The sequence below is a fragment of the Protopterus annectens genome, chromosome 9.part0 (assembly GCF_019279795.1).
Source record: "Protopterus annectens isolate FY-2018-M chromosome 9.part0, PAN1.0, whole genome shotgun sequence".
Taxonomy (NCBI): domain Eukaryota; kingdom Metazoa; phylum Chordata; order Ceratodontiformes; family Protopteridae; genus Protopterus; species Protopterus annectens.
In genome coordinates, this window is record NC_056743.1 from 992,557,863 (window position 1) to 992,584,602 (window position 26,740).

The 26,740-nt window shown below is 40.2% G+C and overlaps 1 protein-coding gene across 4 annotated transcripts in view; it reads right to left on the minus strand.

Annotated features, from left to right (window-relative positions):
* The window catches only part of RAB5B (RAB5B, member RAS oncogene family), a 121,528-nt gene that overhangs the window by 94,644 nt on the left and 144 nt on the right, over nucleotides 1–26,740 (minus strand). Inside the window, exons 1-2 of one of the 4 annotated variants that reach the window (XM_044083770.1) lie at nucleotides 26,301–26,485; nucleotides 7,293–7,593 (exon numbers count right to left, since the gene is read on the minus strand). In XM_044083770.1, the coding sequence (XP_043939705.1) occupies nucleotides 7,293–7,455 (163 nt within the window). In that variant the 5' untranslated portion in view covers nucleotides 7,456–7,593; nucleotides 26,301–26,485. Of the gene's footprint in view, nucleotides 1–7,292; nucleotides 7,594–25,801; nucleotides 25,822–26,300; nucleotides 26,486–26,740 lie in introns of those variants that run through there. The other 3 variants (XM_044083767.1, XM_044083769.1, XM_044083768.1) reach the window with 3 other exon arrangements.

Here is a 26,740-nt window from a genome sequence, read left to right on the forward strand (position 1 = left end):
TATTACAAGCGGAGATAAGTACAAACTTGCAGTGTTATAAGACAGTACTGCATTTTATTTTTTCTGTTTTATTGTTTCATTGAATATTGTGTTAAAAACAGTAATGCATTTATCTGTTTATTTGTTTCACTGAAAATTGTGAGATCTCAGTCTGCAGCTCCCTGTTCTTGTTGTTGTATTAATCTTGATGGCTTTGGAATTGACCACTCCTCCTGGGCCCATCTCATTTGCTCACTCAACAGAGTACAGTGACATCATATTTTGATCTCAGACACTCCTACCATTCCCATTTATTCAGCTCTATCCTAGTCTAGTGTCATTAGCTCATCCTGCCTAATACAGAGAACATTTGAGAGGACATACCCACTTAGGCCCTAACTGCTGGAACAGGGCTCAGTTGAGGTTTTTTACTGGTTAATTGGGTAATTTGTTTAAATCAGTTTGCTCGTTTTCTATTGTTATATAAAAAAATTGCACTTTATCTGCTTTTACTGTATTTGTGTTTCTTCCTACTTTATTACCTTATTTTGCCTTTGCCTCTTCTTAAAAGTACTCAATTGTATTTATTCTGCTGCATTTATTACTGCTTAGTAGTAGCCTGATTAAACTGTAACTGTTATTCTAAGTCTTTTGGTTAAAGCACTTGGGCTTCAGACCAGTTGTTTTACAATAGGAAGGTTTGTGGTCTGCACTATTGTGGCAGGACAGGTAGCTTGCATCCTTCTAAGTTGGGAATTGCTGACCGAAGGCTCATTGTCTGTTATTCTGAAAGTGTATTAGTTCTGGTTTAAGCACTTGGGCTCCAGGCCAGTTATTTTACATTAAGAAGGTTTGTGGTCTGCACTCTTGTGGGATGAGAGGCTAGATTCTGCCCTTCTGAGCTGGGAATTTCTGGTTAAAGGCTTATTGTGCCTGCTTATTTGAGCTGTTTCTTTCTGAAATGTGTGCGCCTTGTTTGCTGTAGCCCAGAAGCTAGTAGTTTATTGGCCATTTTAGGCTAATTTCTATTTCATTTCCCTGCTATAATAAACGCATTTGCGTGGTTTTTGCGCTTGTAGTTAGCTCAGCAAGTGCCTGCCAGGTGTCCTGCAAAGTTCTACAGCAGCAGAGAAACAAAACAGAGACTTTGGAGTGATTAAGTATCATCTGTCTGCATTTTCTTGTTGTCTAACTAATTCCGCCTAAAACGCCAATTTTTTTTGCGTGTCTGTGATTTAAAAAGCTTGTTTCTGCTACATTTTGTACTTATTTGCTGCCACATATTGTACTTATTTGCTGCCTGCACTTGAATTAAGTCATTTTTGTGTTTAAATAATCTGTTTAACTGTTGTATGCTACACACTAAAGTGTGACAGCCATTTCAAGTGTTTGTTTTTTTGATTATATCTGCTTTAATTTTCTGAAAAAAAAAAAAAAAAAAATTATAGATATACACACACACACATTTTATTTATTTTTATATATACATATATATACATATATATATATATATATATATATATATATATATATATACATATATATATATATATATATATATATATATATATATATATATATATATATATATATATATACACACACATACATATATATATATATATACATACACACACACACACACATACATACATACACACACACACATTCTTTCGGCTTATTCCCAGGTCGTCACAGCGGATCACATGTCCGTTCATGATTGGCAGTGGAGTTTTAGAGTTTTACAGTGTCCGAGTTGCCAGCCTGGCGCCCAACCTTCCACAGAATGCACACACACGCATGCGCTCATGCCTAGGGACAATTTAGAGAGTGTCCAATCCACCTACAGTATGTCTTTGGGATGTGGGAGGAAACCGGAGCACCTGGAGGAAACCCACGCAACCACAGGGAGGACATGCATACTCCACACAGAAGGCACCCCAGCCGAGGATTGAACCAGAGAACCTCTTGCTGTGAGGCGACAACGCTAACCACTGCACCATCGTGGTATATGTATATATATACACACACACACACACACACACTTGTTTCCTGCCTTTCTGAACTAGTATAGTCCAGTTTTCAGGTTATTGCTGAATTCAGGGCTGTGTTACAACTAGACAAACTTTCAACTTAAGCACTCAAACCATTCATTTCACAGCCCAGCACTTGCTCAAAACTGATAGCAAGCACTAATTAACCCTAGCACTAGAACCCCCCATACTGTCCAGAAGGACAAGGCTCTCTATTCGTCCCTACCAGCCAATCAGTAAAACAGCTCACTTTACCTTTTCAGGCATGTCCAAAGGGCAGTTTCAGGTGTACTCTCCAATATGAATATGGGCATTTTGAGGCAATGTTACAACTGCCTCATATACACAGACTACCCTCTCCTCCTGCCACCAAACACGAATATATGCGAGAGATGCAATTATACAGCCAAACTGGAGGCAAAGCTCTCTCAACCCAAGACTGGAACTGACAGTCAAGAGGAGAAAGGAAATACTTGCAACACACCACCAGTCTCACATAGACCTATTAAACCAACACCGACAAATAAGACACACATAAACACATGAAAACATACTCAAGAGGCTCTAAATAAAAATCTGCAAAAGCAATACAGACCCTCCAAAGCAGACATACAAGCAACCTCCACACCCCAACACAAACCATGAAGCACATACTTCACATAATCAGTGTGCCACACAATCACAGCCTTTAAGGCAAAATAACATACCCAACACACTAGTAATAGACAACGCTATAGTCAGGCACACTGATGTCCCACTAACTAGGCTGGACAAGAAGACGGTTACAGTTAGCTGCCTGTCGGGCGCCAGGATCCACCACACAACACATGCACTCAGGTCGCTCCAGAACAAGTACAAATACGACTCTGTCATTGTCCATGCTGGTGTGCATGACCTGAGACTACCTCCCTGGACTACATGAAAAGAGACATGGAAGAGCTCTCTGATCGCGTAGCCCAGGCCGGTATGACCCTGAGTAGCATCCTGCCCTCACCAAGAATGATGCTACAGTATAAAGAAAAATTATCAATTTCAACAACTGGCTAAGTTTCTGGTGTGATTCAAAGGGGATCCAGTATCTGTCCGCCTGGGATGACATGCTCGACAAGCCACATTGCTTCGCAAGAGATGGCTTGCACCTGTCACCCTTAGGCTTTTGAATACTGGCCAAGGCTTTTGCCATAATGCCTTTTTAGGCAAGGTTCAAAAGATAAACCCACCACCATAAATAGCAAAAGTAACCAAAAACTGAGGGCAATGCTACTCAACGTCAGAAGTCTAAGCCTCAAAATGCATGCACTCGAGGTACTCCTCAGTATGGAGAACATTGATATCAATGCAGTAACAGAAACCTGGTTTAAGGCTCCAGAGAGCACCCCAGCACTACAATGCTACAACTCATACCATACTTTTGGGCCACAGAACCCGGACCGAAACAACAGATGGGGGTGTATCCATATTCATCACTGATATCCACACCTCCAGGTTAGTGGTGCAGCACGATGCCTCAGAAATCATCCAACTAACAATGGGCAAAACTGCAATTCAAATTGTAGCTTGCTACAGATCACCCACCATGACCCATTTCCGCATTTTTGGAAAATATGAAGGTCCTACCAAATGCCCTAATATTGGGTGATTTCAATTACCCAAACATTAACTGGGAAAACTACTCAAAGTACTAACTCCCTTGCCCAACGCTTCCTAGAATTTATAAACTCGACGCCCTGGATCAACTGGTCAACACCCCCACCAGAGGTGACAACATATTGGACCCGATCATCACCAACATGGGCGACCGGAGTTCAATCCCTCACTGGTTAGATCAGACCACAGACTAATCACTCTGGATATCCACATTCCGCCCCCACCCCCAATCAAGGAAACCACCATGAAAAACTTTTCAAAAGCAAACTTCACGTTACTTAAGATCGAGGTGGAAAGGTTCACAGCCCCAATGCTGAAGGACAATGCTGTCCAAGCTGCTGAATCCCTTACAAAGGCACTCTATGAGCACCCGCAAGAATGCATGGATCGTGCTATCCCAAGCAAAACCAAGACTCACTCCTCCAAGAAACGGGAACCAGTCTGGTGGACCCCTGCCATAAACAAGCTACACAACAGAAGGAGGAAACTAGTACAGAAAAGAATAAAATCCCAAGAAGGGAAGACATCCCTGATCAGTATCAGCAAGAAACTACGATCCCTCATAAAACCATCCAAGGCTAGCTTCAAAAGAAAAATTGCCAAGGACTCCAAAGATAACCACAAAGCGTTCTTTAGCCATGTCAACTAAGTGGAAACTCTAAGATCTGCTCTCAGTTAGTGCAGAATGGCACAAAATGTACTGAACCGACAGATAATGCCAACATTCTGGCAGACAGGTTTAGTGCAAACGTCACCCCCCTCTCACCCCCTAAAGGGCCCATAACCACACCAGAAGAATGTAGAGCCCTGGCAATCACTGACACACAGGTTAAAACAGCCCTATCCAAAGCCAAAAACACAGCTTCAATGGGACCGGACAGTGTCCCAGGCTGTGCCTTACACGAGCTCCAAAATGAACTAACCCCTCACCTAAACACACTGTTCAAACTCAGCCTCTCTACAGGCTACGTACCCATAAACTGGCAAACCGCAAGTTATCCCGCTCCACAAAGGTGGAGCCACAACGGACCCCGGGAATTATTGCCCTATAAGCCTGACTAGCCTGGTCTGCAAGGCTATGGAGTGCATCATCATGGAACTCATTAACAGAGACATTGGGAACCGCCAAACATTGGACCCTACCCAGTTTGGCTTTGTTAATGGCAGATGATGCCTCCTAAACCCGGTGGACTTCGAGACAGTTACCAAGGATTTAGATGAGGGAAAGGAGGTCCACACAGCCTACCTAGACCTCGCAAAAGCTTTCAACACCATTCCCCATTTTGGTATTATAGACAAGCTCACCAGCCTGAACATAAACCCCTACGTCACGAGATGGGTTGCCAATTGGCTCACAGATAGAACCCACACGATGAGAGTTGCGGGCTCTAGGTCCGACCCTAAACCAATTACAAGTGGCGTCCCCCAGGGATGAGTTATGGGACCCCTCCTGTTCGGTATATACTTCTCAGAGGTACAGACAAGCACAGAAGGACTATGGCTGACCAAGTTCACAGACGACTGCAAACTGGGGGCCATAACTGACTCTCTGGCTGATACAGACATCGTCCACCTAATCACAAAAGGGTTTGCATCTAGTACAAGAGAGGTTATTTTGCCCCTCTACTCATCAGACCCATCATAGAGTACAACACCCCATTTGGGATGTACCTTACAAGACACCTGCAACAGCTGGAAAGACCAACGAAGTACCTCACCAAGAGGATTATGACCTCAAACAGATGCCCTATGCAGCCCGACTGAAGAAACTCCAGCTGTACTCGGTTGCATACCGCTCACTCAGAGGTCATCTCTGCCTGACATACAAGGCAATGTCCAACTCAGAATTGATGGACACGCTCCACCTAAAAAAAAAAAGCTGGAACTACTGATCACTACATAAAGTAATACATTTTAATATTTGTTTATATTTGCACACTGAGAATGTCTAAATGGGCTGAGAAAAATACCTCTTTCAGCACAGGGTCAGGGAGAAAGCTCCAACATTAGAAAGGCTAAACTGTGCATGAACATGGTAATTAAGTCTACAAGACAACAAGAGTTATACATAATATTCACAGAAGGTGGATAGAAAAAGGATCTTGTAACAAAGGCACAAGTACTGAAAAGAAAAATGGATTAGTAAATTGTTGAAAAAGATGAAGTTATTAGAAAGAAATTCTCTCTGAAAACACATCCTGCTGTCCCTTACAAACAATTCCTTTACAAGAATGCCAATGGCCTTTACTGAATTCTATTTTATCATTCTACAGTGTCTTGTAGCTACTCCTCGAATAGCACAACACAGAGGTCATTCAGCGTGGGAACACACCTACTTCAGATTCTGATAAGACATAACTTACCAAAACCACAGCCCTAAGTACCTACCTACATACATACCTACCTACTAACAGGATTTCAAGAATTAACAGCTAGACTTTGACAATTAACTAAACAGTTAATTAAGCAATCCTTAGAAGGAGAATGTTATTCCAGGTCTAGGCATGGTTGCAAGAAAACAAACAAATAAAACAGACAATTAATGCACAATATCAGCAAACCACATCCATTTGCAGCCTGATAAAATTAATCCGAATGACAGTTTTACCAACATTTACGAAATGTGTTCAGAAGTGATCTATCACACGTCCTGTGCTTAGGTGGCTAAATGTTCGGAGAAGGGAGCAGAGTCAACACAGCATTGCATTACTTGGAATTTACACAGGTATACAATGGACAGCCACAACCCTGGGATCCAAGGAAGGCAACATGCACAAAGAGCTTGCACTTAAAGCAATTTCTGAGCATCATTTATTAGTAGATTGTTGGCATTACCTTCCAACAACAGAACAGTGTACCACTCATGAAAGATTAATCAGTATTTATGGATTTCACCTCAATTCAACACATCAGCACAATGAACATAAAGACATTCTATAATGCAAACAGAACCACTTACATGTAAACAAGACCAAAGAAGTGACCATGTGCAACAAAGAAACACTTAAAAAATTAATTCCCCCAACCTGAAAAGAAGACAAAATTGGGTGTCCCGAAATATTAAATGTAAGAAAGGCAACTATTCTTGGGGAAACACACACACGCACACCTAAAAATATGAAATGCAAAAGAAACAGCAACTCTTATATAAAAAAAAAAAAACACTCCGATATCTCAAAACAGTTTGCCACACAAAAAGACTGCCTTTCAGAAAGGATTGATTTGTAGAGATTACCACAACCCTAGTTAAAATTTACATGGAAGACTCCAAATCAAGGAGAAAATATATACCTACCTAAAATTAAGCAGACCTCAAAAGCTATTAATGTTAACCTTGGTACAACGAAAGGACACACACACACACACACACACACACACACACACACACACACACACACACACACACACAAAAAAAAAATAATATACCTACACAGATGTAACTTAACAAAACCTTTCAACATACCTTACAAGCTATTATATCGTCCGTTGCTACAACCTTACTCTATAATCTGAAATGTACAGTGGAGAGGCCACCTTTGGAAGTCTAGTGAAAAAATACCTTAATCAGTACCAGTCACATAAGTGTTTTTCAACAAACATCTATTTAAAGCATCCAGAACACGTTACACTTACCCCCAATCGTGCTTTCTTGATATTCATGAAACTGTCCCTTGACAAAGCGCAGGACAAGACTAGACTTTCCTACTGCCGACTCCCCGAGCAACACCAGTTTAAACTGACAGATCTTGCTGGCCTGAGTCTGGCCATTGGGCCTTGTTGCTCCTCTGCTGGTCATTGCCAGAATATGGCAACCTGATGTGCCAACAACTGAGAGGGGAGGGGAGGGGGCAGAAACTGTGACTCAAACAACCAGCCAGACAGGATCAGAGCAGCCTTCAGGAGAAAAACAGAAGCACAGGAATAACCAAACAATCTGAAAGAAAAAGAAAAAACTGATGAAAACCACAGGCCTATGACAACATAACAAATGACAAAGAGTTTGAGAACAGATGCATAATACTACATGACTTTGTTAAGTTAAAAACAAATACCCACAAAAAGCACTATATACACTTTTTGCATATTAATTAGTGCTTACAGAACATTTTAACACCACAGATGAAATTATTCCCACTTTTATAAACTTTATAAAATAAAATCACAGCTGGACAGAAAAACTGCATATGTGTGTGTGTGTGTATATCTCAATATAAATAATTATTTTATTTTACATTTGTTGACCAGGATAGTCCAACTGGATACATGTCCATTTTCAGTGGAGGCCCGGGGTGAAACGCTCCACATAAAAGCACTCAAAGTAACAGCAAAGACTTATTGCTCATATGATTCATAAACCGACAGGGCAAGCAGTACATAAAGAACAGTCATATATTTAAAAAAAGCATGAAAACATAGATATGTACACTATAGATAACTAATAAAGGTTCCTGAGATGGTTCTAGTCAGGGGTAGGGCAAGGACATAACCAGTGTGATTTAAAATGTTCTTAGAGTCTTTTTTTTTTTTTGAATAGAGGCAGAGAGATTTCTTGGGTAATGACTGCAGGAAGAGGATTCCATATTTTGCCAACAGAGCATCCCCCGCTGAGTTGTTAGCTTTGAGGGTGAGTACCAGTAGTCTGTTTGGATGAGCGTAATAGCCTAAGGGGACTATGGGGGCAGATAATATTTTTAAGAGCAGGTGTGTTATCGGGTTGGCAGAGGATTTTGTAGGCTACTGTGAGCTGGATGAATTGAAGAAGAGGAGGTAGTTCTAGCCACCCTAACATCTTTAGATTGTGACAGTAATGTGCCCTGAATGCAGTGCCAGTAGCAAATCTGGCGATGTGGTTGTAACAGCTGCATAGTTTGTTAAGGTCAGTTTTGTTCAAGTTGGTAGAGGGGATGCATAGAAAAGGGTAGATAGTAGGTGAAACAGGCGATGGCAGTACGAGCAAGAGGTGTAAGTAAAGGTTTGACCTTGTAAAGGGTGCCTAGTTTTTTTTGTTAATGGCCTTGATAGTATGATTTATGTGGATGTTAAATTTGAGGTTATTGTCTACTATAACTCTAAGGAGCTTGGTTTGGACTTCAAGAGAGATGATGGTGCCATTTAGAGTTTATGGTGAAGAATGGGGGGGACCTGCGGGTAGGGGAGAAGGAAGCAGTTTGGTTTTATTGGGATTCAGGATCAGTAGGCGACTGGCTAGCCAATTTTCAACTGCAATGAAAGTGTTCTGGGTTAGTGACAGTAAGTTTGCTGGAGAGTTGGCCGAACAGATCAACGTGGAATCATCTGCATATTGAATGCAGGTGGCATTTGGGATAACTGAGTGGAAGTCATTTATAAATATGGAGAAAAGTAGGGGTCCTATTATAGAACACTGAGGGACTCCTAGAGTGATACGAAGGCAGGTGGATGGGTGGATAGTTTCTCCTGCCACAGAACTGCTTGCTGTCTACCAGTAAGGTAGGAATAGAACCATTGTAGAGAGTGGGAATATGCACACACATATTTTATATATATATATATATATATATATATATATATATATATATATATATATATATATATATATATATACACACACAATTATATATATATATATATATATATATATATATATATATATATATATATATATATATACACACACACACATATATATATATATATATATATATATATATATGTACACACACACACACACACACACATATATACACACACAGCAAGTTTATTTCAATGCCGTGTGGAACACATGAGTACTCATTTCAAAACTAAACTACTAAAGCAGAGAGGGTAGGAAGGTGCCGGAAGAAACAATGGGCACATTTTAAAATGCTCTTCATTAAAAAAAAAAAGATCCTATCAAAAGAAAACAGTGGGAACACATAAAAAGAACTGGACAAATGAAGTACTAAGAAGGATGTGATTAAAAATGAGCTCAGACTACTGAGGAAATAACATAGTGGGCACATGGGTGCAAATCGAAAGCTTTAAAAACAGCAGTATGATGTACCTGAATAACTTTTAGAAGGCTAAATAGCCTTTCTTTAAGAACAGGATGATACCATTATATTACAGTCTGTATAAAGCAGAGAAATATGGAAATCAAGAAAAAGTACAAATGGAAATGTTTATGAAAGATTACATATGCCAAGGTTAGAGGCAGCAGAGGCTCCATTACTAACAGGCTAGGAGGAGGGGAGATAAAAACGGTGACGTATAACCAATCCACAGGAAAGTCTCAAGGAACAGATGGTATTCCTGTGGAAGTTTGGAAGCTAGATGGGAAAAACTGATAAAAGATATGGAAGGTTCTGTTTAACAGTATTTTAAGTGGAGAAGTACCAACATCCTGGAAGAAAGCTGTAGTATCTGTAATACCTAAAGAGGGCAAAGATCCATCAGATCCAGCTTCATACAGGCCTATTTCAATACTAAACTATGACTATAAAGTGTTCACATCTATAACAGCTAACAGAATGGCAAAAGTGATGCCAAAATTGATTAAATATTTATTTATTTTACATTTGTTAACCGGGAGCCCGTTTTCAGAAGAGACCCGGGGAGAAAAGCTCCACACACAGTTATTGTACAGATAGACAATATCAAAATCAATGAAATCATAAAATTAAACACCAACAATAATGCACTTAATACAAGACTAACACATGTATATTCCAGTTGCAGACAGATGCTGCTACCATTGTTGATACTGAAAATCAAAATTAAACTGTTTGAGAGACGGGGCAATAGTGTCACAGGTTGTAGCCCACTTAAAATGTCAGCGAAAACTGCAAAGCTATCATTCTAAAATGGGCTGGAGCAAGTAGAATAAAAGTTGCTATGAGAGGGGATGAGAAAAAGTTGATTGGGAGGGGTTCATATTCCAAGAGAGCAGCTGCAGCACAACCACTGTGGTTATGTGGAGGGGAGGCAAACATTTGACAACATTAACAGAACACTGATGATCCACACGGAAGCAGAATGTAAGAAAATACCACTGTTGTTGGTGGGTCTTGATGCAGAGAAAACATCTGGCAGAGTAAGCTGGGACTTTATGATCAAGGCAATGGAAGCATTTGCACTCTCTGATAAAAGTATAAGGTTGATTAGGAGGATATATGAGGGATCAGATGCGAAAATTAAAGTAGGTGGATTCCTCTGTGATAATTTCTGCTTGAGCAGAAAACCAGGCAGGAGTTTCCCCTTTGTTAATTGCATTATATATTTAAAATCAATGGTGAAAAAAATAAGGGACTCAGAAATACAAGGATATAATTGGTATGGTAGTCAAGAAAAGCTGGCTCTGCAGATGATATTATTTTATTCTTGATAAAACCAGAAAAGGACATTATCGTGTTGTGCAACATTTTGAAAGTTTCAAATCTTTTTGGCATACAAAATTAATGAAGCTACAACAAAGGCAATAGTGGCAAATTATGTACCCACACACAAATTGGTACAGCAATATCCATATTTATGGGGATGTGACAAAATGAAGTATTTGGGAATATGGATTAAAAATGATTCCAGTGCAGCAGCTAAGGACATGTGAGAAGAAACTAAACAAAAGATAATACAAAAACTGAGAAACTGAAAGCTCTGTTATACAGATATGGACAGCAAGATACAAGCAGTTAAAATGTTTTTATTCCCTTCAATCTTATACACGTCAGGCATATTTTTTATCAACCAGAGGAGAAGCTGAGGATAGCAATCAAGTGGGATAAGTTGATTCTTCCAACAGAACAAGGTGGATTTGGATTAACCAATTTGAAGTATTTCAGAGAGACACAGTTCAGGATCTTGTATATAGCACAAGCAGAAACCTACAACTCAAAGTAGAAAGGAATGATGATGAAACGAGGGGGGGGGGGGGGCAAGAAACAAGAAGAGATTGGGATTTTGGATGCAAACCTTTAAGGAGAATAACAATAAACATACAGAATATTATATTCATAAAGTAGCAAAAATTATTCTAAGAACTAAGCCAACATGGGAATAGGGAAAAGACAATTCTGCTGATATGGATGACTAAGGATACAGGCAATAACAAGGCGGGCTGGAATTTAGTGGAGAAAACTGGCAAAGGAACCAAGGTATTGGAGCAAGTAACTAGAGAGGGAAAGGGAATAGAATAAGAAGATGCCAAGAATTGATTTGGACTGCAGGTTAGAGATTGCCTTCCCTATCAAGAATTGATAAGAGTATAAACAAAGAGAAAGAAATGGGGGGGGGGTCCTAAAGACTAGCACTGGTAGAGTTTTTAGTAGAATCTAGAACAAAAACTGCTATTAAAAAAAAAAAAATACAATTAGTACATCATACAAAATATTCCATGACAACTACAACAGTCAGATGAGGTTAATAAGGATCGGGTAGAGACTGGATAAGCAATTCACAAAAACAATGAAGGATATATGTTTTGTCTCCCAAATATGCAACAAAATCTAGAAGATTTAAGATTTTTGTTTGTGTATGTTTACATAGATATTTTATACCCCAAAGAATTTTTGCTCAGGTAGACAGCAAATGTTGGAGGTGAGACAGAAAAGAAAGATGTAACTGGGAACATAGTTTCGTGTAATGAGCTGGCAGACTAAGGATTCCTTGCAGACTACTCTATCAGAGATAGTAAGTGAACAAACTGGTGTAACTCGGGAAATTATTTTTCTGAGCTATGATACAGAATTGGAATTGCCTAGACATGGTAAGGAATGCCAAGTCTAAATTATGGTAGCTGCCAAAAAAAGCAATTTGGAAATCAAAGTCTAAACCAACTGTACTAGAAACAATGAATATAGTAACAGAGATTAAGCAACTGGAGTGGAGATCTTTAGAATATAGTAACACAGGTAAAACAACTGGAATTGGGACATTTTGAAAAGAGTAGGAGCAAATTGTGTTAAGTGTTCATTTTCCTTATTCTTGTATGCACAGGCTAATTGGCTGATAAATGTATTGTGCATGACTTAATAACCTGTTTCCAAACTAAGTTATGGCACTGTGATGTGGTAACTGTTGAAGTACTCTCAAACTGTAGCAGTAGCATCTATTCTCCTACTTTATCCACACTATCCTCAGATTTGTATCTTTTACACCCTTCTATCACCTCATTACTTCCTTTAACCTATCTTTATCCCATTCTACTAGCTTCATCCTCTTTTTTTCTCTCTCTCTCTTCAGAGCACACTCAAGCAAATCTGCAGTCTGCAGCTACCACTCCACCCATACAGTATAAGAAGGAATCAGTACTGCAAAACTAAATAAGGACATACATTTTGAGCCTCAAGAGCAGGGTCAGTCCACCCAGGCATTCTACTTGTATTTTTTATGAGAGTGAAGCTATTACATTAGCAGCATTTCTTAGTAGTTCTCAGCGTGCTAATAAAACTGACTATTGTAGCCTTGTGTGTGTCCCCCACCCCCAGTAGTGCAGTAATCCTAACTGTCCAATAGACAGTATGCATTTAATTCAGACCCCTATGACTAAATTAACCATCAAGCAGCCCTCTCAGTGCTTTCTGCCTTAGTTTGTATCACTTGGAGGCCCACCTGTTTATTTGCATCTCTATACATTCCCCTTCATTGCTAATGTATCTCCCTACTCTAATCTGTGCACAAACTGGTTACTAATCAGCAAGTCAATGTGAAGACACACTCCCAACCTTAAAGTTTTCTGTCTCTTCTCTCCTTCACTTTACAGGTAGTTTGAATTCTTACTTACCCCCTCCGAGGCCTTCACTGATAGTTTCCCACTGATGGCCTCTCTGGTTTCTTTGCATTCCACCTGGTTTACACCCCTTGTGCTGCCTCTCTGGTTTCTTTGCATTCCACCTGGTTTACACCCCTTGTGCTATCTCCCTCCCCCAATACTAAGTCTATATTAGAATCCTGCAGAGCATGGAGCCATCTTTAAATTTCTAGTCTCCCACCAGGACACAAGTGCTCTTCAGCAATTGCATTCTGCTTGCTGGTAAGCCATTAGACCTCAGGAATTTGTTTCAAGTGTTCAGATTTGTAAAGTAATACTTACTTTTTACTCTTGTCTTGGTGGGCTCTGCCCTGCTCCGTTTGCCCTTGCTAACGCTCGGGCTCTCTCCGCTCCCCTGCCCCCTATTCCCTCCCACCCCCACTACCTCTACATTTATAATAATCACAGCCACACCCACAACTCACCCTCACATCACCTCCACCAATCACAGCTCCTCAAGTCAGATCATATCATACCACACCAACTTGCTCCACAAAAAATACTCCCAATCACTCACATTCCCATTAGGCATTTTTTACATCACCCACACTACTTACCCATCCACATATAGTGCAACTCTATAATTCCTATTCAGACCCCCACCTAGTGTCATCTTATACTTTATAACCATGACTATCGCACAACTACGTCTAATCTGTCTTCTCATAATTCTTTATAACATCACAAGTTATCACTCTAGCAATATCCCTAAACTTAGTAGCACAACACTACAATATGCACTCTCATATACAGGACACCACACATTATGTTCAAGAACTACATAACGGACCAATTCAGAACTAAAACACATATGCTCTCATTCCTACTCCAAAAAAACACAATACTTTCTCACACTCCTCACCAAACTCCAACATCTGTATCACCATTTTAACACCAGGCTCACCATAAGTGGGGATATCCACCCCAACCCAGGCCCAAATCCATCCTATCCAACACAAACTGCTCCAACACAAATGTCAGAACATAACACCCCCACTATCTTCATCCCTGGGCAAATCAACAACAGCAGCAAAACCAACCATCTTTTAATGCTAAATATTATTAGAAGTATCAAAAATAAAATACCTGAACTCCAGGCCACAATAGCACACTACTCCCCAGATATAGTTGCTTCAACAGAAACCTGGCTAAATAAAACATAGCTAACTCAGAAGTTCTCCCTACTGGCTACAATATCATTAGACAAGACGGACTACTTTGTAAAGGGGGGTGGAACTGCCTTATTGTACAAGTCCAACTTAACCGTACGTCAAATATCAAACTCCTACCCTCCCCCAATAATTGGGACATACTTATCTCACAACTTCAACTTCACCCTAAAAAGGTCATCACTACAATTGTGATCTTTATTACACCTGGTAATACACCTGCTAGCCTTGAAGATTTCTTATCCTGGTGTTCTTTCCACATACTCACAAGAAACCCTTATTCTGGGGGATTTCAACCTAGATTGGTTCACCTGCATATCAGAACCACCAAGTAAGCTAATAAATCTCCATGGCTACCAGCAGCTAGCCCAAATTCCAACTAGATATGATAAAAAATCTAAAAAGGAATCCACCCTTGACTGGGTCCTAACTAACAACCCCACATTGTACCCCTATGCAGGCAGTCTCCCAGACACCTTAAGTGACCACAACATAATATACTTTATACGTAGCAGAACAAGCATTTGCAAAACCACTAACTATATATCCACTAGAAACACAAAAAAAAATCTCTCCTGAAGTCCTCAATACTCTACTCTGTAACTGTGACTGGATCCCCCTAAAAACCCTCCCACTTGACCAGGCTTTAGCATATTTCAACAAAACATTTCTACAACACCTAGACACTAGTCGCTCCATTGCGCAAAATCAAGACTAGAACCTTTACAAACCCCTGGCTCAGTAAAGAAACCAAACAAATCCTCAAGTCCAGAGACACTGCCTGGCTTTACTATCAAAAAAAACAAAGAAACACAAAGCCTAACTAAGTAAGGAGAACTGCACAACCGTGCAAAAAAATGCATTAGGCCGGACATAAAATCCTACTACATGACATTACAAACTAAATACCAACACAACCCCCAAAAACTTTGGAAAAATGTAAACCAGCTACTAAAACCCACCCAAAAGGCTACCCCCAAACCAACCACCCCTGACACTAAAGTTCCCATTGAAACACAATTCAACTCCCACTTTGTGAACTCAGTTCTATCCTTAGTATCACAGGGCAGCTGCTTCCTCACTATCCCCACAACACAAATAACACTAATATAAGCTTTACCCTCAAAACAGTTTCCACCACTTCGTATCAAAAGCATGCTCTCCAAACTAAAAACCTCATCGACAGCAGCCGACCTACTCCCCAGCTATTTCTTGAAAATCACAGCAGACACTATTGCTATCCCAATATCCACTCTCATAAACAGATCAACTGTTGAAAACTATGTGCCCAAACTCTGGAAAATATCCTATGTTACACCCATACATAAAAGGTGGGACCTCCACTGAACTTAATAACTACAGACCCATTGCTTTACTCTCCCCCCTGGCCAAAATCTTAGAAAAATTTATCCATACCCAGATGCTAAAATATCTCCTAGACAGCAACATCCTGTCACCTACTCAGCATGGTTTCATACCTGCCCATAGTACCACTACAGCCCTCCTCTGCTTCACAGACACAGTAAACCATCTAAAAAATGAAGGCCTGCAAGTGACAACTCTTTTTTGATATGTCCAAAGCATTTGACACAGCCTCGCATCAAATCCTGCTAAACCAGTATCACCTCTCAAATTCCACTCTTACCTGGTTCCAAAGCTACTTAACTGACAGGTACCAAGCTGTGAAATGGGAAAATTCTCTCTCTCCTCAGCTGCCCATAACTATAGGAGTCCCACAGGGTTCTATCTTAGGACCACTACTATTCACAATCTTCACAAATTACCTCCATACCTTCACACAGCATGCATCTATCATTCAGTATGCAGATGACACTACCTTAATCTGTGCTGCACAAAACATTCCCACCCTCCTGCAAACAACTCAACTAGCATTCTCCGACGTTGAAAACTACATAACTAAAGCCCAACTTATCCTCAATCCAAAGAAAACTCAGCTTATGATTATAACCAGTTCTAACAAAAACACTGATAACAGTCAATTCACTATCTACTCCACAAATGCTACTCCAATTGCTCCAGTGGCACAAGCTAAGCTATTGAAAATAACCATAGACTCCCACCTAAAATTTGACAATCATCTTAACTTAACTATTAAAAAGTACATGCCAAACTGGGATCACTCTACCGTATCAAACCATTTCTTACCAACAACACAAAATCAGCCATTGCTCGTTCCCAACTTCTATCCACCCTACTCTATGCATCTCCTATTCTGACTAATCTCAACAAAACTGAACTAAGCAAAATGGAAGCTTGCTATAACAGAATTGCCCGCATTTCTGCAAATTGCTCATATAGAGCTCATCACTGTACTGCTTTGAGACAGCTCCACTGGCTTGAACCTATGTTCCAAATTTCAGCTGTACACCACTAATCTATTAAGTACCTTTATTTTTAAATTAATATTTTTTTGTTTGTTCTCACCACTGTAACTGTTGATGTGCTGCATACCACTGTAAAAACACACCTTTTGTAATTTGTGTGTATACTGATCATGTCTAAACGTATCTGTAATTTTTCTATGTGGAGCTTTTCTCCCCGGGCACCTGCAGAAAAAGGGCCTTTTCGGCTCAGTCAGACACCCCCGGTTAACAAATGCAAAATAAAATAAAAAATAAATAAATAAAAATTATATAGGAAAAAAATGGGAAGTGTGAGAATAATATATACAGGGAAAGAATGATGTTTAAATGAAGACAGGATGTGAGTGAAGTATGTAATGTTTGACTGACAATAACTGGGTAGATTATAAGAGATGTATAATATTTTCAACTAAAATGATGTCAATACAGTCTGTGATGTAAAATGCTTGCACCCAAGACTATGTCAATATGGTTTGTTTTCATTTACGTAAATGCATGACTGCTTATATCATAACTGATAATTTAATAAAGATGCTTCTTGATATATATACACTATGTCAATATGGCTTGTTTTCATTTACGTAAATACATGACTGCTTATATCATAACTGATAATTTAATAAAGATGCTTCTTGATATATATACTATGTCAATATGGCTTGTTTTCATTTACGTAAATGCATGACTGCTTATATCATAACTGATAATTTAATAAAAATGCTTCTTATATATATATATATATATATATATATACATGCACACACACACATATATATATATATATATATATACACACACACATATATATATATATATATATATATATATATATATATATATATATACACACACATACATACACACACACATACAGATATATATATATATATATTTATATATATATATATATATAAATATATATATAAATATATATACACAGACACACACACAAAAAAAGATGTCTACAAAGTGGTTATGGTCATGCTAGGAAGGTTCTTGATAAAAAAAAAAAAACAGATGGCTACAAAGTGGCTGTGGTCATACTATGAAGGTGCTGGATAATTACAAGCCAGGTAGTCTCACTTCCACCTGTTTTCATTCTTGAGAAAATACTGAGAGAATTCTGCAGTGTGAGCTTCTAAGTTTTGACCTGGAAAACATGCAAGAGAATGGCTTCACATACAGTGTAGGTTTTTCAAACAAACTGGATAGTTTTACTGCAACACTAAAGCTGAAAATGGAAGGAAATCACAGTGAAACAATAAATGTGAAGGTCAGCAGGGACTTTGATTCAGTAACCACAAAAAAAAAAAAAAAAAAAAAAAAAAAAAAAGCTGGTGGGGAACAAGAGACTGGGATCCAAACTTCCAAAATGTATATGGGGATTACCAAATAATAAGACGTTTACTACCACTGTTTACATCTCTTAAGGAATTCATTACAAGGAGCATTCTTCATTTGGGGTCCTTGTAGCTCAGGGGTTAGAGCACCAACCTTGTAAACCAAGGTTTACAAATTCAACAATCAAGGCTTTCTCCTATTCAGCATTTACACTGCAAGCATCTAAGCCAACATCCAAGTACAGCGGACCAAATTTGCTGATGACTGCAAGATGGGCACCATTATCCTCTCATCCACCAATACTAAACTGCTCCAAAAAGGGCTAAGTTATACACATAACTGATGTACTGAAAATGGTCACAAGTGAAATGCATAAAAGTCCAACATAGTAGTGTTTGGCAAAAAAGTGTTTCCACCTCACATGTTCTACATCACTCCATGAGTTACTTTACCGTTCCCCATCCATTTATCCAAATTCTTTTTGAAGATAGTGAGGGAACAGGCTTTGATTTACAGATATGGGAAGTTTATTCTATAGACGAAGTAGCTTTTAGGATACAAATTTGTCTCTCCAGCAAGTTCTGTTAGAGACACAAACAATGTTCAGGTCCATGGAATGTGTAAACCTCATATAACTTTTCTTGTGAATATGTAACATATTCATCAGTCAGGCATAAGTCCTCTCTCAATAAATGATACAAGACAGAGTAAAGGGACAGGGCCTTTAGTCGGTCTGCATAAAACATATCTTGCACTTTGTATTTTTAGCGAGAAATCTCCGGAGCCACTCCAACTGGTGTAACTGCCTGGTTATGTACATGCAGAAGGGAGCATTGTACTCGATTATGATTATAATGAGGGTCGAGTAAAATTATAACCTTCTTTGATCCTGATGCCATGCCTTTACTTAAAAATTTAGCCACACAGAAGAATTTCCTCACTACCATAGCTATACAGTGGTCAAAGTTTAGGTTACTATCTATCTGTGTTCCTAGGTCCCTCACCATTGGTCTACTTTTAGGAGTGTGCTATCAATATTATAATTTGCAGGGATATCTGCTTTACCGAAAGGTAGGATTATACATTTTAACATTTAGTCTCAGACCATGGTTTTGACCCCAGTTGTTTGTCATTTTTAGGCCCGTTTGTAGAATGCCAACATAATTTGGGGATTCACCGATTGCTCCTAGCTTACAGTCATCAGTGAACTTAATGAGCCAGAGGCCTCTAACATTAGCCTTCACTTCAGAGAAGTATATACCAAACAGGAGGGGTCCCAAAAACGGAGCCATGTGGGACACCGCTAGACACAGGTTTCTTATCAGAAGTGGATTCTGCTATCCAGACAACATGTGTCCCATCAGTAAACCACCTGGCTACCCATTAGATGATAAAGGGGTGCATATGCCTAACTCAGTAAGTTTATCTATGATCCCCGAGTGGGGGTCTGTGTCGAAAGCTTTGGCCAGGACTAAATAAGCAGTCTGTACTATTTAAACCTCACCCATGGTCGTGGTGACTTTCTCGAAAAGTCCACTACATTAAGGAGGCAAGACCTCCCTTTTACAAAGCCAAATTAGAGCTGGTCCAGTGTTTGGAGAGTTTGTATGTCATTGCTGATCAGGTCCAAAATAATTATTTCCATGGCCTTGTAGATAAGACTGGTCAAGCTTATGGGTCTGTAGTTCCCTGGGTCAGTTGATGGGCCCCCTCTTGTGCAGATGAACGACTGATGCAGTCTTCCATTCCTCTTGAGACCAAGTCTGTCCAGAAGATTTGGTTACAGAGAGTTTCTAGTGGACCAGAAAGATTTGGTTTTAAACTATTTAAGAAACATCCTGGAATATTGTCAGGATCCATGGAGACTGTGTTTTTGACTTTAGCAAGTGCAGTAAGGATGTGTTCCCTCATAATCACCGGGGGGGGGGTTTGTGGGTATTTTTTGGGGTGTGGTAGGAGATGATGGGAGAAGTTTGAACTGAACTTGTCGACCAGCAGGTTTGCTACAGTTTCTGGCTGGATCTAATTGTTGCCTTTCATGACTAACTTGACACACTGCTGAGCATTTCCCCTGAGGTTCCGAACAGAATTAAAAAAAAGCCCTACTGTTCTTTCACCTGGGAGGCTATCTTTGCCTCATAGTTTGCTTTGGCAGAATTGACCAGCTCTCTACTTTGTTTCAGACTGATGAATGCCTAGTTACACTGTTTTGTCAGGTCTTTCTTGGCTTTAGAGAAGACTTTTTTTCCTTTTGTTGAACAGCCTATTTATGCTAGGGGTCATTAGAGTGGTTTATTTTTGCAAGTAATCATAGATTTGACTTCGGACAGGTACTGCCTCCTCTATGCAGCTAGGAATGTGGTTGTACGGTGCTTTTGTGTACAGCTCAGGGTAGGCCTCAGTGTCAAAAGGGTTTGAAGGAGCTTGGAAGGTTAATAAACTGTCACTTAGTCTGAGGTAACTGGTCCTAGCAAAGTTCTTAACAGGCCTGGAGTTTGATGGGGATTCTAGGTTAAGTTTTAATACTAAAGGGGATAATTTTCTGGTCAGACATTACCAGGGAAGAGTTAATACACAAAAGGGAGCAGCATCACCCATATTTTTTAAGTACTATGTTTTGGATATTTGTACCTCTAGTTGGGAGGCTAACTAGTTGCTCCAGGGTGTTTACAATGATGAAGTCCAACAGCCTCTGAGGAAGTGAATTATTGGTCGTATAAGTCTCCTAGTGTATGAAGAAATGGTTGAAGTCACCCACAAGTATGGTGTTAGGCTGAATGTCAAGAGAATCCAGTAGGTTTTGGTCAGAGGTCTAGTTTTCCAGACTAGTGTTAGGAGAACTGTGGCTACAAGGATACGATAGGGGGTCGCACCTACAGTTAGTTGGGCATGAAGCAACTCAAATGATTCATGTTGTTGGACTACTCTAGCAGTGTCAGTGTACTTGTCCTTCATGAACACAGATACCTCCTCCCTTTGTGTTATTCTGAGCTAAGGGGGACTGAAACTTATGAAAGGCATTGGAGCCTTCGACAGCTGGGGTGCTTTCCATGGTTCCAAACTATGTTTCCACAACTGCACATGTGCCTGCGTTCTCCAGGGTGAGGAGTACTTCCAGGGAGTGCAGTTTTTATTTAAACTCCTAGCATTGAGCAACAGTACCTTAAGATGGTCATGAGGGATTTTTATTATGTTAGAGAATTTAACAACTTGGCATGGCCTAAAAAAGGCCCTATGGGGATAGATCAGGTTCTTGCCAATGTCCAGAATCCAAGTGGTAACAAGTGCAAACCATCTATGGCAAAGTGAATCTTCTATCTGACCCAATTAATTTCCGAAGGAATACCATAAAGATTCAAAGATGTCATTTTGTCACTATACTTTCCTTATTAGACCCATCATCAAATATAACGTGTGGTATGTATATTTGCTGAACTGGAAAGACTTCAACAATTTTTAACCATTAATAAATACAACGTCCCTTATGGTATGCAAACATCCAAATATATTTCTGAAGTGGAAAGGCCCTGAAAATTTTAACCACACATACATACACGAATAATAAACAAATGCTATGTATAATACTTGTGAAAAAGAGCTGTAAATATAAATAACCACTACTTTGCGCAGTGCAATCTATGCAACTGCAATCCAGTTTGCCTGTATTTGTAAAGAGCAATGTACTAATAAATAATCATCCAATACAAATGCGAATGTTAATTGTAATTTCTTGTGGAGCTTTTCTCCCAGAGACTCTGTTAAAAAGGTCTTTGAGCCACTCTGACTACCTCTCAGTTATAAAAAGGAAATAAATAAAATACATCAATCAGCATGAACACAACTGAATTCCTTCAAACATAAGTAGGAAGAAACACTGTGATAAATTTATACATATACACATTGTACAACTTCAGGAAATATGCAAGTACGATTTATTATTATTTTTTTGGGAGGGGATCAGGGAGAGGCAGGCAAAACACACACCTTAAATAACAAGGGCCTCTGTGTACACAGTCCCCTAACAGAGAATATAGAATAAATGGTGGAGTTTGCAAGCTTAAAATGGAAAACCACAAATACACCATGGAAAAATGTATCACTTTTGTATCGCAAACCACAACCCAAGCTGCGGAAGCCCTTACAAATGCCTTCTATGAACACCTCCAGGACTGCATGGATCAGGCAATCCCAAATAAAACCAAGACTCTTTCCACAAAGGGCAAACGTCCAGTCTGGTGGACCCCAGCCATTAACAAACTTTACAATAAGAGGAGAAAGCTATTACATGATAGAACAAAATCCATAAAAGGGAAGTCACCCCTGATCATTATTAGTAAAAAATACGAGCACTCATAAAATCAACTAAGGCCAATTTTGAGAGAAAAATTGCCATGGATTCAAAGGACAATCATAAGGCCTTTTTCAGCTATGTTAGGAACCTGGGTGGAAACTCCCAGATATGCTCAGAATGAGTCCAAAATGATACAAAAATCACTGAACCCACAGACATTGCCAACATACTGGCAGACAGGTTCAGTGCAAACTTCACCCCCCCCCCCCCCCAAAGGAGAGATAACTATCGCAGCGGAGTGTAGCCTCCCAGACATCTCAAATGCGCAGGTGAAAGCTGCTCTCTCTAAAGTTAAAAACACAGCATCAATGGGACCGGATGGTGTCCCCGGCTGTGTGTTACACGAGCTAAATGAGGAATTAAACCCGCACATAAGGCAGCTGTTTAATCTCAGCCTTACCACAGGATACGTGCCCAAGGAGTGGCGTATGGCAACTGTGGTCCCACTCCACAAAGGCGGTGCCTCTACGGACACTGGTAATTACCGCCCCATAAGCTTAACAAGTCTAGTCTGCAAAGCTATGGAGAGGATCATAATGGAGCTCATAAACAAAGATATAGCGGACTTACAGACATTGGACCCGACCCAGTTTGGCTACGTCAAGGGCAGATCATGCCTTTTGAACTTGGTCGACTTCTTCGAAACAGTCACCAAGACCATTGATGAGGGAAAGGCAGTCCATACAGCCTACCTTGACCTTGCAAAGGCTTTCGATACAATACCCCACTCGGGTATTGTAGGAAAACTTACCAGCTTAAATGTAAACCCATAGGTCACAAGATGGGTTGCAAACTGGCTTAAGGACAGAACCCACAGGGTTAGAGTTGCTGGAGCTATGTCAGACTCCAAGCCGGTCACAAGTGGTGTCCCACAGGGCTCGGTCCTTGGCCCCCTATTGTTCGGCATCTACTTCTCAGAAGTACAGGCCAACATGGGAGGACTTTGGCTGACAAAGTTTGCAGACGACTGCAAATTGGGCGCCATAGTGGAAAGTGAATCGGACACGGATATCCTTCAGAAGGGACTCACGGAAACAGATAGCTGGTGCCAGAGTCATGGCCTGAAGTTAAACGCCAAAAAATGTATAGTCATACCCTTCGGGAAAAACAAGGTAACCCCAAGCTACCATATAGGTGGCAATCCACTAAGCACAGAAGAGGTTATCAGGGACCTGGGGACCCAGGTTGACAGTGGCCTTTCTTTTGACACTCACGTTGCTAAAGTGGTTAGAAAGACCTTCTACATTGCCCACCTGATCATGAAGGGATTCACATCCAGATCTAGTGAGGTCATTGTTCCCCTGTACTCTTCACTTATCAGACCAATGATCGAGTACAATGCCCCATTCGGGATGTATCTCACCCGACATCTGCAGCAATTGGAGAGACCCCAAAAGTTCCTCACCAAAAGGATAGAGGGACTCCAAAATCTGTCATATGCTGCCAGATTGAAGAAACTCCAGCTCTATTCAGTCGCATACCGTCTGCTCAGAGGTGACATGTGCCATTGAAGAAACTCCAGCTCTATTCAGTCGCATACCGTCTGCTCAGAGGTGACATGTGCCTGACATACAAGGCCATGTCCAACCCGGAATTAATGGACATGCTCCACCTCAAAAAATCCAAATCCACCAAAACCACTAGAGCAAGCGACTGAAACCTTAGCACGGATATAAATAGGACGTGCTGGAGGGATAGATTTATCACTCAGAGACTCCCTAAACTGTGGAATAAAATCCCGGTCCATGTGAGGCAGAGCACCTCGCTGGTTCTGTTCAAGAGAAATCTTGACCTGTGGATGGGAGATCGTAGGTTTACCCCAGGAATCATCTCGGTGTCACTGCTGGACAGAGGCACAACAAACTAATGGGCACAGTATTTTTTCATATAAGGGGTGGCATAAGCCACAAAACTTTGGGCTAGGCTTATAAATGCCTTAGGGCAGATAGCCTAGTATAAACCTATGAACTTTCTCGACACTGTTTATGTAATTACTCTGACATCAACAATGTCAAAATACTTTTATTGTCTGCATACTGGAGTTGAACCCTGCTTTAAATCTGGTCTTTCATTTAGCTCAATGAGCTTGTGCCACAGACAAGGATAGAAAATTACATTGCTCAATGTGGGACTCAAACCCATGACCCTGAGATTAAAATTCTCATGCTCTACTGACTGAGTTAGTGGAGCTGTATAACATGATTTAAGAAAATAGAGATTTAAAGGTTCATAGATTAATACTAACCTAACTACCCCTGTAGGCCATTTAAGCCTAGCCAATTACCCCATGTGAGAATCAAAACATGCACCTTGTATCTGTAAGATAAACACCTTAACCAGTACGCCAACCACATCAAAATATTTTTGCCAGAGACAGCCAAGATGACTCACTGGGTAAGTCCCTAAAACAGCTTGGGCAGACCACACCTTTTCTTACATAACCACTTTTACAAACAAGTACTCCTACAAGAAGAAAAAAAACTCTTGATCAGCCAGGGAACCACTGCTCACCACACATATAACGAATTAGTTTAAGATCATAGTGTTCACCAAAATAAGACAGGAACCCACAATTTCTCATCCTTAAGGTAATAGCAGATACATTCACATAGCATCTGATAACCTAGTCACAGATTACCACATTGTGAATTTCTTAAGCAAGATCCATCAGGAACAACCAAAGTTGGTTATTAACTGACTTGATGGGAATACAGTTTTTCAGGTTGTAGATATAAGAACAGTACCAAACGTCTGCTAAAACACACTTTCTAACCTGCCACTACGGCTATTCCAAGACCCTTCTAACAAAAGGTGAAGCCAGAATTAAAATACCAATACACAAATTCTATCCTGGTGTAAAATGGCCAGTAGCTGTGACTACAGAGTTGAAAACATCAGTGATAGGCAAGACTCTTTCTCCCCTCAACAACTATGATTTGCAGAGAAATACAATTTGAACTATGTTAGAAGCGGGGGTTAAACAGTCAATTGCTTAATAACGATCTCAAACCTTGCCCTAATGTCAATCTTTCACAAAGCACGTCTAGAAGACGTACAAGCATGCAACAACAAATAATAAGGTGCCCCTTTCTACTGTTATTTCAGAGAAAACAACTTCAATGCACATTTCTTACATTCTAGTTTAGCAGTAAAACATTTAATACCCTACTGCCAAAACACGGAAGACGCCCCATCACTATGTAAACTTAATACGGAACCCAGATCGCAAATCCGAAACGTGCAAACAGTGGCAGCTAATTTACAGTTAGGTTTTAAAACTAAACTTGCACAGGAACTCGGTAAAGTTATCAAACCAATACAATTTCACAATTTGAAAAAACAGATGTTTATTACTTCTCACTGAAAAAAAAATCATCACACCAAGACCCCTCCTCTATAATACGCTGCCCCTCCCCCATACCAAACAACACATCAGCGCCCCTCCCCCACACCAAACAACATATTCCTGCCCCTCCCTTATCCACACAATGCTTTCAGTGAAGTCATGCATTGGATCTGTAAAAAGAAACATCAGAAATGCTTTCCGTCCGCTTTCACTCTGTTCAGACAAATAGTGACACCCCAACTTATTCTGGAGCATAGCGCAGGGCACCCTCACTCAAGTATACCCACCACGCCACAGCGACAGCTTCCCTTGGGGAAGAAACAGTATCACCTCTTGCGAGCGGCCCAGATGTTTTCAGTTTGCCACTCACACTCCCCTCGGCGATCCTAAAGTCCCAAAATTACAGCCGTCGGACCCCTCCAGCCGCTCAACCAAACCCGTCCAGCTTAGGAGGCGGGAAAGAAGGAGGACCAGGGCGGAGCAATTTCAAGACAAGTGCTTGTTTAAACCAATAGGGCCTTTAATTCGGAATTAAGGGCGTACAGTAAGGGATAAGGGGTGGCTCTTTAAGACTGACAACATTATTTGCCGCTTAGCTATCTGAACACTAACAGTAATGGGCGGGAGTGACGTACGGTCGCACTAATAAGTCAACAGATAAGCGTGATTGGCCGAATATTACACCAGTGAAACAGATCCAGTTGTCGGAAGAAAATGAAACTCAAAC